This window comes from Pygocentrus nattereri, chromosome 3, assembly GCF_015220715.1.
Source record: "Pygocentrus nattereri isolate fPygNat1 chromosome 3, fPygNat1.pri, whole genome shotgun sequence".
In the NCBI taxonomy this organism is placed as follows: Eukaryota; Metazoa; Chordata; class Actinopteri; order Characiformes; family Serrasalmidae; genus Pygocentrus; species Pygocentrus nattereri.
This window is the reverse complement of record NC_051213.1, coordinates 16,688,003-16,702,078: the sequence shown is the minus strand read 5'-3', so window position 1 is coordinate 16,702,078 and position 14,076 is coordinate 16,688,003. Positions and strand designations below refer to the sequence as shown.

At 38.7% G+C, this 14,076-nt stretch overlaps 1 protein-coding gene across 4 annotated transcripts in view; it reads right to left on the bottom strand.

The window, feature by feature from the left end:
- The window catches only part of mroh1 (maestro heat-like repeat family member 1), a 79,949-nt gene that overhangs the window by 43,445 nt on the left and 22,428 nt on the right, over positions 1-14,076 (bottom strand). For all 4 annotated transcript variants that reach the window (XM_037536743.1, XM_017713159.2, XM_017713158.2 and 1 more), the window contains 18 exons: positions 13,885-13,964; positions 11,107-11,245; positions 10,015-10,110; positions 9,822-9,926; positions 8,838-8,973; positions 8,347-8,459; positions 7,837-7,989; positions 7,521-7,675; positions 7,230-7,395; positions 6,356-6,561; positions 5,915-6,052; positions 5,478-5,592; positions 4,623-4,769; positions 4,016-4,204; positions 2,673-2,822; positions 2,384-2,518; positions 1,607-1,709; positions 1,335-1,400 (listed from right to left, as the gene is read on the bottom strand). In XM_037536743.1, the coding sequence (XP_037392640.1) occupies positions 1,335-1,400; positions 1,607-1,709; positions 2,384-2,518; positions 2,673-2,822; positions 4,016-4,204; positions 4,623-4,769; positions 5,478-5,592; positions 5,915-6,052; positions 6,356-6,561; positions 7,230-7,395; positions 7,521-7,675; positions 7,837-7,989; positions 8,347-8,459; positions 8,838-8,973; positions 9,822-9,926; positions 10,015-10,110; positions 11,107-11,245; positions 13,885-13,964 (2,392 nt within the window). The remainder of the gene's footprint in view (positions 1-1,334; positions 1,401-1,606; positions 1,710-2,383; positions 2,519-2,672; positions 2,823-4,015; positions 4,205-4,622; positions 4,770-5,477; positions 5,593-5,914; positions 6,053-6,355; positions 6,562-7,229; positions 7,396-7,520; positions 7,676-7,836; positions 7,990-8,346; positions 8,460-8,837; positions 8,974-9,821; positions 9,927-10,014; positions 10,111-11,106; positions 11,246-13,884; positions 13,965-14,076) is intronic.

Below are 14,076 nucleotides of genomic sequence, written 5' to 3'. Positions count from 1 at the left end.
ATGCCCAAATGGTAACTCGATAAGCAAAGCTACATGTTCAAATGAGCTGTAAAGTTCAAGGCAGGGTTTATTTATGTGACTATTTGTGTCAAAAAGTGATTGGGCAAAAACATTTTGCTAAAATGTGCTAGTGGACCTTTCAGCACCACACACTGGCTGTTTTCTCACTGTAACAGCTAAGGTCAGTGAAGCTTGCCCAAAAATACATTACGCTACCCATATGCCAAAATCAAACACATATCTTCGCTATTATTATATTGCAAGAAAAGCCTGTCATGAGTCAGATATTGAACAGGCAGAGTATGTGGACAGTAAAGCGCCAACATGCTGCTAGAAGATGAGGAAAGCACAAACTAATGTTGAATTCCTTAGTTCGGTGCAGACCATCATAAAAAAGCACAACTGCCTGCAGCAAACTGGAACCAAGATCTGTGGACCTGAGTACAGGTGGACTCTTCAAACATATCAAAAACAGACTGAACATTTTGAATAGTCTGCAGCAAACAAGGCAGGTGTAAAAGCATCCATAAGCACTGTCACAGCTACAACATACTAATGAGTTCAGACCCTGCATGCTTCACTCAGGTAAGTCTGTAGCTGAGAAGAACCTTAAATTCTATCTTAGCAACATAGCAGCAATAAATACTGCAAACGACATTTAATATATTTCATAGAATGTAGTGGAAAAAACTATACGACCAGTGCACTAGTGCATGCATCACAGTAAAAACTTCTGCTGTGATAAATACAGATTTCACTTTTGGTAAATAACTGTAACTGGTTCTGTCATGGAGGCGTGTCTCATGGTTTGACTGGTCTGTGCGGTAAGGGAGAGTGGAGTTTTTTTCTAAATAATCACCTGAACTCAATCAAAAAGTGGTGGGCTATCATCCCAGTACTTTGAAAAATGGTGGGTCAAATGCCTGCTGGCCTCCTGCTGTACCAAAGGCAATGACTGCACGGTATTGTGCACTTAACACTTGTTTCCTTTTCAGTGGGTGCAATACATGCTTGACTGGATACATATCCAGAGATCAACTCTGCCTGGTGTGTTTTATGAAGTACTAGCCAATGAATCAACAACGGATTTCCCTGCACATAAGCAGAGAACGCCATTCTGCTTGTGTGTTACTACATTCTGATGTAAACAACCAGTTTAAACAAACAAAGAAGCCTGAACCGGAGCATGCATTCCTAAGCCACAACATTAACGCTGAAATGCTTAAGTAAAGAGCAAAACTCATGAAGCATAACACGGAGAAGAAAACTATTACATGCAACAATCCAGCTTCTACACAGACAGAAAATATTTACTCAAGAACAGTTAAGTTTACCCTTAGTTACTGTTCCCATGTTCATATGGGAGAAATACTCCTCAGGCAAGTTTCCCAGTAGAAACCCTAGAATCCAGAGGACAAGACAAACACAAAGGATTTAGCTGTGGACACAATTATGAGATCCTAACGCTACATATATACAAGCATTAAAGCATGCATGTGGCAACTTTTTGTGACTACAAACAATTTTAGGATTCTATAATTTTGACATGTGGTGAATAAAAAAAATATATATAAAAATTAAAAAAAAAGAATAGGAATAATCTCACCTATGAACATAGCAGCACTTGCCCGAATCTCTGCCCAGTTACTCTTGAAGAACTGGACAACTGTGACGTGGTAGAAATTGAGCATTCCCGGGAAGTCTTGGATCTTTAACCACAGTATTTATGCACAAATTTAGATGCCAGCACATTACTATGAACAGTGCTACAGAACAACAGGACATCTTACTAGTGAACACTAGAATCTTCAAAATTGTAGTAGTCACTTGCTTAAAGCAAGAGTACTGAAGAGCTTTTACTTTCTAATTTGTTCCGATTATACATCACAGCTGGGCTCACCATATTGAGGAAAATTAAAATGAAATACAATAATTTTTTATTAATCAATCTACAGGCATTTTTTTCACTAAGAAGACCAGCATATATGACTCTGAAGCTTGAATGCATGCATGTAGTGTTGGCAGGCAGTTCACAAGCTCTGCGATATATTTCCCAACATAAAACTTAAGACAACTCTGATTAATGTAGGATATAACTAAAATAGGGGCTCTTGTGACTTGAATGTTGCCTCTTTCAAATAGCGATATAAAATACTTTTTGTGTTTTGATATTAAAACTATTAACTGTTTAGTCCTATAAGACAACATCTGAGCCCGCAACAAAGTCTTTTCTTCTTTAAAGAACATTTTTCTGAGAAACAGAAGCTGTTGTACAAATACTTAGAAACACTATTGCCTCGGCTGTGTAACTCAGGTTTAAAAGTATAGGAGGCAGATTTCAATTCCCCATCATTCATCAACTAATTTGCCTATGTTCACTCACTATGTATTTGATGAGGTCGTTAATGAATTCGCCATAGTGCAGACTTTTCTCCTCATGCAGATGATTCTGAAACATGGCAGTGATCTGTTCAGAGCCCACCACTGGAGCACACACACGCATTGCATACTTGCAAGCCTAGAAACAGGTTGGAATGAGAAACGGCAAAAACAAAGAAGCTTGGTTACATTTGAATTGGAATGAGCTCATGTAATTTCAATTGTTCTGTAATGCAACAGAACTGCTGACAGAGACTACAGAGCCTCAAATAAGACCTATGACAGACACTAACCTTGACCACTTGTGCGTTTGGGTCACTAAGGTGCAGTAGAAGACTGACAAGCACATTGTGAATCTGGTCTTTAAAAACAGGCTCCCCAGAGCCAAATTTCGACAGGTTTCCCAACAGCATGATGGAGGCACAGCGGATCTCATCATTCTCCTGCAGAAAACACAACCAAAGTAGCATGGGCCATCACAGATCCACTTAAACACAGATTCATTTAAACATTTGCTTAAATGGGCCTTGAGGCTGTATATTTTGGAAAATATAATGAAAAGCTTTTGTACAAAATGGCTTTACAAATGATGAACATAATGGAAACATCAGAAGAAAAAGCAGCCCTTTTTTCCCCCTGGAGTGACTAAACCACAATTAGAATTTGCTAGGAATACATTCAAAGAATTAAAGTGCAGAACACTTCGAGTCTAAACCATAAACATCAAGTAGCCAAAGCACAAAAAAAAAACAAAGAAACAATCCACTAACCAACCAATAAATCAGTAAATGAATAAATTCTACAACATTGATTTATGGGCTAAAAGGGAAAACAGACCCATATACCTAAATTAGCTCATTAGCTTCACAAAGTTTTTATTCATAACAGGGCTGGCATTTGCAAAGCATTTATAAAAACATAAGTTGCTGTAATAAGCATAAAATGTTCTGAGCGGTATTAAAAATGGCTTTGCTATATATATATATATATATATATATATATATATATATGGTCTGGCACCTTTTACACTTTTTTTTCTTATACATCAAAATGAAGCCTTCCAACCATACTGCTCTCAATTTGCTCAATGCAGAAGTGGGTTTGTTCTTTTGAATAATGGCCTGATTTGGCCATTACAAATTAATAGTATCAAAGCTCTAAAAGAAAGATGCTCTAAAGCTCTGAAAATGAAAAAAGCAGAGTAATTACTTCCAAATCACTGAATATTTTTTGATGCTTAGTATAACTAATACCATAGTTTTATTACATAACTTATTACTGTACAACTGTACACTGGAATAGTGCAATGATAGTGTATATTCAGAGTCGGTGTGCACACAAAAACACACACACACACACACACACACACACACACACACACACACACACACTTTTCTTGTTAGATATTTTTTTGGTATTTAAATTCTATAAGAGAGCTACGCACTTAAGATTTTCCCTCACTTTCCACCTGTGTAAATGCGATGTGACACTAAACATGATTTGACTTTTGGTTCAGCCAGTGCGTTTCAGGAGCCAAATTTCAGCACGTAGCCCTACCGGTCACACAGACCCCGAAAATTCAAAACATCTTAAATCCCAAAATCCTTAAATACCACCTTAAAACCTCCACACTTACGTTCTCCAGGAAGGGTTTGATCTTCATGAAGATGTAAACGACCAGGAGGTGCACATTCTTCTGGTCCAGGTAGAGCAGTACTTTGGACAGGCCAGACATGGCTTCCAGAGTAATGTGTTTACCTGGATCGTCCTTCTCCTCCATTCCTGAACTCATCGCTGCCAACAGCTCCTTAGCATACTTATTCACCTAGACATGAAGAACATGAGAGCATGTGATTGAAGGCTGAACTGCTTACAACTGAATAAATAAAAAAAGCTTCCACAATTCTGTACAGACACCTACCAGATGCCATGCACAGTATAGCCTATTCACCAATATTCATAACTAAAAGCACGATAATTTCAGCCTGTTCTCTCGAAATGAGAGACTACAATTTGTTTTAACTATAATTTGGCAACATTCACTGCATTAGGGGGAAAAAAACAAACAAAAACAAACAAAAAAGTGATTCATGTCACATGCACCATGGACAGAACCACAGACTGTAGAACCACAGATTTTGTTTGGTTCAAATCTGTTACAACCCCAATATATACACTCAGACAATCTTTACCAACCTGGACCAGCATTCACTCTTAGTCTAACAAAAGGTTTTGTCCAGTACCTTTTCAGGTGAGCCAACTGCAACATTCCCTAGGCCTCTGATGGCCAGCATGCGGACGGTGCAACAGGGGTCAGAAATCCTCTCCATCATGTTGTTCATCAACACATCCATCATCATCAATTCCGTCACCACATGGTGGTTCAGCAGCTAGTGAGATAGATAGTGAGTGAGAGAGACAAAGAGAGAGTAGATGGAGGGAGGAAAAGAGGGAGAGCATGAGTGAGTGAGCGAGAGTGTGACAGCACATAGTTTATGTTTGAATATGCACATTTGGTTGAAATGCAAGAGTTTCAACGGTTGAGAAGTGAAGCTTCCAAGCTGTTTCCCAGGCTGGTGCAGATGGGATTAGACTGAACAAGACCGTCAAAGACTTCATATTATTATCTCATCATTAGAAATAATAATATAGGGCAAGTAATGAGTGTGGAGTGACAATGCTTAATTGAGGTCTCCAAAATACTGAGAAGTGTTTAAAATTTTGAAAAGCTAAGCATAACTAACATTTTTGTGCATGTAACTACACCATGATTTGATTAATTAAATAACCTCTCCAGTAAATAATATTAGATGCAAATTGTGAATAAACTATTCTAATTGATATTAAGTATCTTTTTTCTGGAGAGAACAATAGCCTGACTGGTTGCATGTGCTACACTAGAAAGAAAAGACCAGCAAAACTGCCTTGTTACTACTTCAGTAATTAGTATTTTTGCTCTAACAAAAACACTGCTTTGTATTTCAAACATTTTCTGCCCAAATTCCACTACAGTGTTGATAGTCACCTATAGACTTAGTCACCTATAAAGTGAGGATATATTAAGCTAAAAACTATGAGAAAAAAAAAATTATCCTTACCTCAGAGAAGAAAGCTGTGACTGTGACTCTCTGGCACTCATAGATGTTGTTAAGGGACGGACATAGACTCTCTACTATAGCTGGAAGACGAGGGCCCGCATGCTTCGCCATTGCTCTGACGAAAACAAAAAGAGATGGCTAATAAAAGTCTAGCATATGTTCTATTACTTGGACCAATTCCAAATCTGATTATGCTAATATGGCTAATTAAGGTGAACTTGTAAAAAAATCAATTAAAAAATATAATTAACTTATAAACTGAAGAAGTAATTTAAAACAGCTTTTGGCAGCAGAAGTAAAGAACCTGCATTAGAAGTTATTACACAAACAAATTTACACATGCAGGTATGTATGTACCCGCGACCCTGACGGAGAGGCGGCTTAGAAAATGGATGGATGGATGGTATGTATGAAGAGTTTCAGAGACCATGGCACACCTTGAGAGAAGAGTGACCCCTGCAGTGTGCTGCTGAGAGTCCTTCATCTTGTCCCACGCTGCATCCTGGTCTAACGCCTTCACTACAGCATCCAGATGAGCTCGAGCCAACAGGATGTGCAAGGCTTCAACTGCCACACTAGAGGTACAAAGGAGAGGACAAAAAAAAAAAAAAAAAAAAAAAGAGAGAGAAAACGCTCATTCATAACATTGTTGATACTGGCTTTAAACACAAAATTATTTCCTTTGCATTAGTGAAAACAATTACCAAATACACATCCTCACACTCACTAGACACTCATGAGATACTGCACTCTAACAAAAGAGGACTGTACTGTTTCCATCACAAAAAGTGTCACAGCTACTATTAAAAACATGCAGAAGGTCTATCCAAAATACCAGCTTAAAAAAAATAAATCTGTAGCTGTCTGACATGACTCACCCACAGACATCAAAGTTGGCTGCAGTGGCTTTGCCACTAGCTTTGCGCTCTGCTCCAATGCTGTTGCTGTTGATGTCTTTGGGGAGCTGCACCCCAACACTGGAGCCCATACGCACCAGTAGAGCACTGAAAAGCTGCGAGAAAAGGGGCACTACAGCTTCTTCACTGTGTCCGTTCAGCATCATCTCATGCAGAGCACATGTCATCTACACAAATGCAGATGAAGAGCAGACATGAGCAATCATATGGACAATGTTCAAATTTGCTAATATGATATGCTGCTGATATTTAGCTTGATAAATCAGCCAGATTAAACAGGACTGTACAACATGCACATTTATGAACATTAGGAAACAATTTGTTATGAATGTACAAATAATAATAACGTACTTTTATTGTTTATTGTTTTCTAAGGTTACTCTAACCACACGTGGTCCTCAGCTTCAGTTCATCTAAAGAGGTAGCTTCGGTCACTAAAACCTCCTCGTTTCCACTTTAGAGTGGAGTGGCTAAACATTTGCTTAGGTTTGATAAATGTAAATGTGGTTTCCAGAATCCTCTTCTGTTTGTTTTTAATTGGCCTAAATGTATATACTGTTAGTTCCCAAACATTTATGTATGCACTAAACATCTTGTAAAGCCAGTTTATTTGGGAATTAAAATAACTGTTTGTACAAGCATTACAGACACAACCAGGTGGCTTGAATTTAAACTTTGACTGATATAGCAACAATAATTGGAGATGAGGTGGAACTTGTCAGGACTTGTCAGACCGTTTGCAATATTGTTTCAGCACTGCTGAGCTTCAGGTTGGTTCAACCTAAATGACGTAAACTAGTAAGACTCAGGCTTCCGTTCTGGTAAATTCACGCACCGCTAGAGGCTGACTGGTGGCCACTTTGTTCATGCCTGGTTTCAGCATGAACTCTTTCTTATCCACAAATGGCACCATGACATTCAGCTTCTCGATAATCATCTCCATGATCTGACGAGCTACAGTGCTGTCTGCTCCCAGAGCGATCCACATCTCACAGCTCCAACTGAGGACACAGAACATTGGTACAGAATCAGGTTTATGGTAAAGAGACGAGGTGCAAAGGTTTCCTTTCACATGAAAAAACAGTATTTAGCCTCAGAACTGGAAAACCCTGACTAACTTGTCTACCTGTCAAAAGGGAGAGGATAGGAGATGAGGGTGTTGATGACTGCCTGAAGGTGTTGTGTGGCAAGGATGAGGATGGACTGCGCAACTGCAACTTTCACCTGCTCTTCAGCAATAACCTGAAGCCGATTGTGTAACACCTCTAACATTTCTGGTACCTGATACACATATGAGAACAGAAGATAAAACAGAGAATATTAATAATGAGCACAACACAAGCCTATTCTACATATGATTGCTGACCCTCAAACAATTAGCACGACAATTATAGTGGAAAATGTGTAAGAGTAGTAACGTTAATAATGGTTAACCTCATTACCAAGTCCTGCAGTCCAGCTCCTCTGTTTTTGAGCAGTGTGTTGAGAATGACACTGGAGGCTCTGGAGCAATTGGACTGGTAGTCTACCAAACCTTCAAAAAGCATGAAGATCAATGTGTTCAGCTGCTGCTGAGGCAAACGCTTACTGATGATCTGCCACAAACAAGAGAAACATAAATGACACAAAAAAGTGTTACATAAATCATAAGTCATGCAGCCTCATCAAGCCACTCAAATGATAATGACCATTGTTATCATTTCCACAAAAAAATAAAATCCATATTATAGGGAAAAAAAACAAAACATGTATTATATTAATGGTAGATGATAGTTTGGATTTCCCATTAGCAATTTTTACCATGCCAAAGCAATAGAAAAGAAAAATGAACTAAGCATTTATCAAGCATCCTTGATGTAAGTGGAAAGTAAACATGACTTTTCATAACTGTCCAAAAATATTTATTTGACAATATGTTAATGTGACGAGGCCGTTACACGAGACATTTATACCTTAGCAAGATCAGAGCAGGATCTGTAGAGGATGGAATGGTCAGGGTCGTTCAGTTTTTCTCTCACAGTTAACAAACTCTCAACTGAGTCATCTCTGTAGTCCAGCGAAAAGCCTAATGAGCCAGAATAGACATGAAGAGGCAAAGAGAGATGCAGCAGCCACTGTATTAAACTGTTCATCGAATATTACCACTGCATGCACTAATAGTCCAAATTTATTCCTCAGACTAAAAGCATGTTCTGTAAAGAAACACACTTTCCAGCTGAAATTAAGCATGACCAACAGGGATGTGCAAAAGTGGGGCAACAAAACGTTACCAAGGAAGAAAATGAAAGAAGTTTAATTTAATGATTACCTACAAAAACACTATCAAACTTTTAGTCCCCATAGGAATGGTGGTGTTGATTTTTAAGACTGTCACTTACAGCACTTCTTCACTGGGCTTTCAGCATTATCTAAAGCATTAGCAAAATGAGAAGTAATGTATTACCTTCATAACGCAGCTGAATGTGTAAGAGTGCGTAGATACAGTCTATGGCTGCTCTGCGAATGCCAGGATTAGGGTCCGCACAGCGCGGCACCAGGCGCCCCAAAAGGGCTCCAAGGTTATGGAACGTCACCAAGTTCTGCACAGTAATGTACAGGTTGTTTGGAATCTGCACTGCTTTGGGATTCACTCACACAGTGTTGTCATATATAAAATAGCATTAATAGGTACGAGGGTGGCTTCCTACTGTGACCTTCTACATGAATGGTCAAATTGCATAAAGATACTTAAAAGTAACCTGGTAAACTAATGGACCATTCTACTGTATTTTTACTGTGGTCTCACAGTAAAAATAAATAAATAAAAATAAAAATAAAAATAATAAGTATTCAGACTTTAGATATTTACAAGGATTATGTTAGGAACTACTTAAACCTAAGGCATTAATTGAGATAGCAATAAGATACAGGCATACACAGAATAAGATACAAGAACATATACAGAATCATCATTTATAGGGTACTGCTATTGGCAGATGACTGTCCTAAACTCTAACCTTTAAATTTCAACTAGCCAAAGTAATACATCATTTTTATTTTTTTTTCTTCATTTTCTATTTGAATGTCCCTGCATGTATCCCACTGTTTGAAGTAAATGTGTCCCGAAGTCTAAAAAAAAAATCAGCATGTGAAAATTATGAATTGTCACTACCAAAACATATTTTGTGCAGTTAAGTAAACTTTTGCACCATTATCATTTTACGTGTGAGCTATGATTGTTTTGGGAGTGACAAAATGGAATGTTCCTTCATTTGTTTTAATAAAATAAACAAAATTAAAGAATAGGTCCATTAATAGAAAAGGGATTCTAGTTTAAAATCCTAGTCAGTCAAAAGTCCAAAAACGTTTTTTCAACTCTGACTTTGAACCAATTCAGTAGAATAATCCTAATACAATCTACTGCACCACCATTGTTAATATGTCTCACCTTCACACTGAGACTGTTCAGGTAAAACTGCAGAATCTCGGCTGTGGTTCTCACCGCTCTCTCTCGCTCATGGTCCTGCCGAGAGCTTAACCAGCTCTCTATATGCTGAGAAAAAACAAAGTGCTCAGTAACCAGGGTTTCAGACAAAGCTGATTACCAATGGTCAATTAACATCATATGAAACTAGGCTTACCTTGAACACTGCCTGAAGGCCGTCCGGACTTAAATCTCTGGCTAACACATTGTGGAGCAGTTCATGAAGAGCACTGAAGGTATCTGTATACAAGGTCTGGGAGACAGCAGAGGGTGTTAGAGGGGTGCTGCCGCAGCTCAGGCTTTGCAACATGGTGCTAATCTCTTCCACACAGACTTTAAGTGGTCATAAAGCAGCTGTATATAACATTTTCCACTCACACAATTTTTAAAGAGCTGAATGGAGAAAAATGCAAACTTTTGTACCATGATACATTTTCAATACAGAAGAAAAAAGTGTTAACATTAATTTAGATTTTATTTTTCTGGTTTTCTCAGTTGGCTCAGTTTCTTTTTACTTTAATGGTTTACTTTTAGGATTATCATTAAGTGTATTGTAGCAGTGAAAATAATTTCAACTGATGTCAATACATGACATCATAAATACTTTATGGCCAAAAATCGAACTGCATTCAACTGACAATTTCTCTACAAATGTCTCTGCTCCCCCACACTGGAGGGGAAAAAAACCCACAAATATAAATATTGTAGCATCTCTACAATGTAACATAATCTCTCAATCATACTACAGTACAATGGTGGAGAAACAGTTCATAATGATGCAGCCTCTACCATCTGATTTGATTGGTGTGACATGATGGTCAGTTAGTTAGTCCTTCTGCTTTGACTGGCCAGTCCAGAACTGCAGATATTTATACTGAATAACCAGTTTCATTTACTTCCAAATGTGCTGGCTTACAAGCATGGCTGGTTTACTTTGGATGAGGTTGAAAATGTCCCATCTTGCAGACGCGTCTCGTTTCCCAAAAGCAATATATCTCACGCTATGATGATTCTGGACTGAAGTGAAGGCGAACTGTTAAGATGGAAAAACCTCAGTGCCTCTTAAAACTAATTTGTTTTTGCCCATTATTCATATTTTACAAGTGAGGACTTTGCATAACAATATTCAAAGCCCTGTTGGAAAAAAAGGGCTATAAACTAGCCAAGTAGCCCCTGAGCAGTATATGAACACAGAAGATGTAAATCATTATAAACGTGTGTATGTGCCTCAAGCAGCACTGACACCCACCTCTCTTTGCTGGGGGTCCAGAACCTCTTCGTCCTTGGATTTATCTGCTGCTTCTAAAGAGGGAAGTCCATATACCCCATTTATACATGTTTTTAGCATGTCGAAGTTTTCATTTTCTGTCAGTGGCGGATCCAGATTACTGAAAATTCAAGTCAAGTACTTAAGAAGGCCAGTTTATCCATGTACAGCAGCTCAAGAAAATGAATGTCATATTTAAATACTGATGATGTAAATGTACTTCCTTATTTAAATGTGCTCTGTTCTGATCGTCTCGCAGTTGTATTTTATTCCAAACATGCCAAAACAACTACTCGATATATTCACCGACAGATACTTATATTGCTGATTTTTCATTTACATTTTCAAAGTGATGTCCAACCAAGAGCCAAGCCAACCAAGTTAAGAACTTAAGCTGAACAGTTTAGCAATTCATTGATGGGGTTATATTTATGAGAGCAGATATTAAAATAAATATTTAGTAGGCAAATTTAAAAAAAAACAAAAAAAAAACTATTAAACATTTGGCAGCTCTTCCAGTCACAGCTTTACATACATACACTGTATTGCCAAAAGTATTCACTCACCCATCCAAATCACTGAATTCAGGTGTTCCAATCACTTTCATGGCCACAGGTGTATAAAACCAAGCACCTAGGCCTGCAGACTGCTTCTACAAACATTTGTGAAAGAATGGGTTGCTTTCAGGAGCTCAGTGAATTCTAGCATAGTACCGTGATAGGATGCCACCTGTGCAACAAGTCCAGTCATGAAATTTCCTCGCTACTAAATATTCCAGAGTCAACTGTCAGTGGTACTATAACAAAATAGAAGTGACTGGGAATGACAGCAACTCAGCCACAAAGTGGTAGGCCACAAAATATGATAGAGCATGGTCAGCGGATGCTGAGGCACATAGTGTGCAGAGATTGCCAACTTTCTGCAGAGTCACTCGCTACAGACCTCCAAACTTCATGTGTCCTTCAGATTAGCTCAAGAACAGCATAGAGCTTCATGGAATGGGGTTCCATGGCCAAGCAGCTGCATCCAAGCCTTACATCACCAAGCGCAATGCAAAGCGTAGAATGCAGTGGTGTAACACGCCACCACTGGACTCTAGAGCAGAGGAGACATGTTCTCTGGAGTGACAAATAACCCTTCTCCGGCTAGCAATCCAATTGACGAGTCTGGGTTTGCACAGAGTCCTGACCTTAACCCGACAGAACGCCTTTGGGATGAATTAGAGCAGAGACTGCGAGCCAGGCCTTCTCATCCACCATCAGTGTCTAACCTCACATATGTGCATCTTCCTCAAGACCAAGGAAAAGATTGTTGATCCAAGGAGGAAGCGGGAGCTGCACACACCCCTGTAAGACTGAGGTGGAAAGGGTGAAAACCTTCAAATTCCTCGGCATCCACATCAGTGAGGATCTCACCTGGTCTCACAACACACACCTCGTCATCAGGATGTCCCAGAAGTGACTGTACTTTCTGAGAAGACTGAGGAAATTGCCAAAATTCTCAGCACCTTCTACAGGAGTATGACTGAGAGTGTTCTTACCAGCTCCATCACGGTCTGGTATAAAAACTGCACTGCTCAGGACAGAAAGGCTCTCCAGCGTGTGATCAAAACTGCACAGTCCATCTCAGGAGCAGCCTTCCCCTAACTACTGGACATGTATTATGCCAGGGTCATCAGGAGGGCCCACAACATCATCAGGGACAGTACACACCCCCAGGACAGACTCTTCACACGCCTACCTTCAGGCAGACGTTACAGAAGTGTGAAGTCCAGGACTACAAGACTGCAACAGCTTCTATTCACAGGCCATCAGGCTGGTGAATACCTCACTTACTACCTCATCCCCCCTTCCAATCTGAACTGGTTTAACCTTGCACTCAATAACTGCACCTTACCTACACTGTACCGCTGCTGTTAGAACAATACTCTTTACATCTATTACCTGCACAGAACAATATTGTTTACTGTTTACATCTATTACTTGCACAGAACACTGTTTACTGTTTACATCTATTACTTGATGCACTTTATGAACAGCTGCTCTACATATTTGCACATATGCACATGTAACTTTAATTTTATTTCAACTTTTCCCATACTGTACATTTTACTTTTTACTACTGTTTTTAGAGTTATTCTTATTTTTTTTTATTCTCTTGAGATTATATTTGGTGAATGGAGGAACAGCAAAGTAAGAATTTCATTGTACAGTGTAACTGCTTGTTCTGCTGTGCATATGACAACAATACTCTTGAATCTGGAAGAATGGTCAAAAATTCCCTCTTAACCCTTGTGGAAAGCCTTCCTGACATCATATTAAACCCTATGGATTAAGAATGGGACGTCACTCAAGTTGATATGCGTGTGAAGGCAGACGAGTGAATACTTTTGGGAATATAGTGTATATTAGCTAGCTAACTAGATAAAGCTAGTTAAATAGCTTAAAATGCAAATGAGCTGGCAAACATAGTTTTCACATAAACAAATGTCATCTACTTCTTGTGGAAAACTTTTTCACACACACCTCATCTAATGAACTAGCACATTAAAATATTACACTGGTTAATTGATGTTGCAGCCTGAAGAGCTACAACATTAATATACATATTTATGTACATTTATGATATATTTATGTCAATATGTATACATATTGAAATCAACTATTGTTTATTTCTCACTGTAGCTCAAAATTATGGGCAGGCTTAAACAAAGCGCCAAATGAGTAGTGTAACTCAAGCTTTGCTGCCATGAAAGGATACATGAGGTTGGCACTAGTGCTCATAACAAGCTGGCGCACAGGAGTGCGCAGAGCATCAGCCGGCTCTGCCTTAATGAAATCCTGTCACAAAGGAAACATAGCAATGACTTAATCTTTAACATTTTAGAGTTAATGACTCACATTTCCACAGCATTATGCAATCATACTTTCTGTTTTTAGAAATTCAATGGAA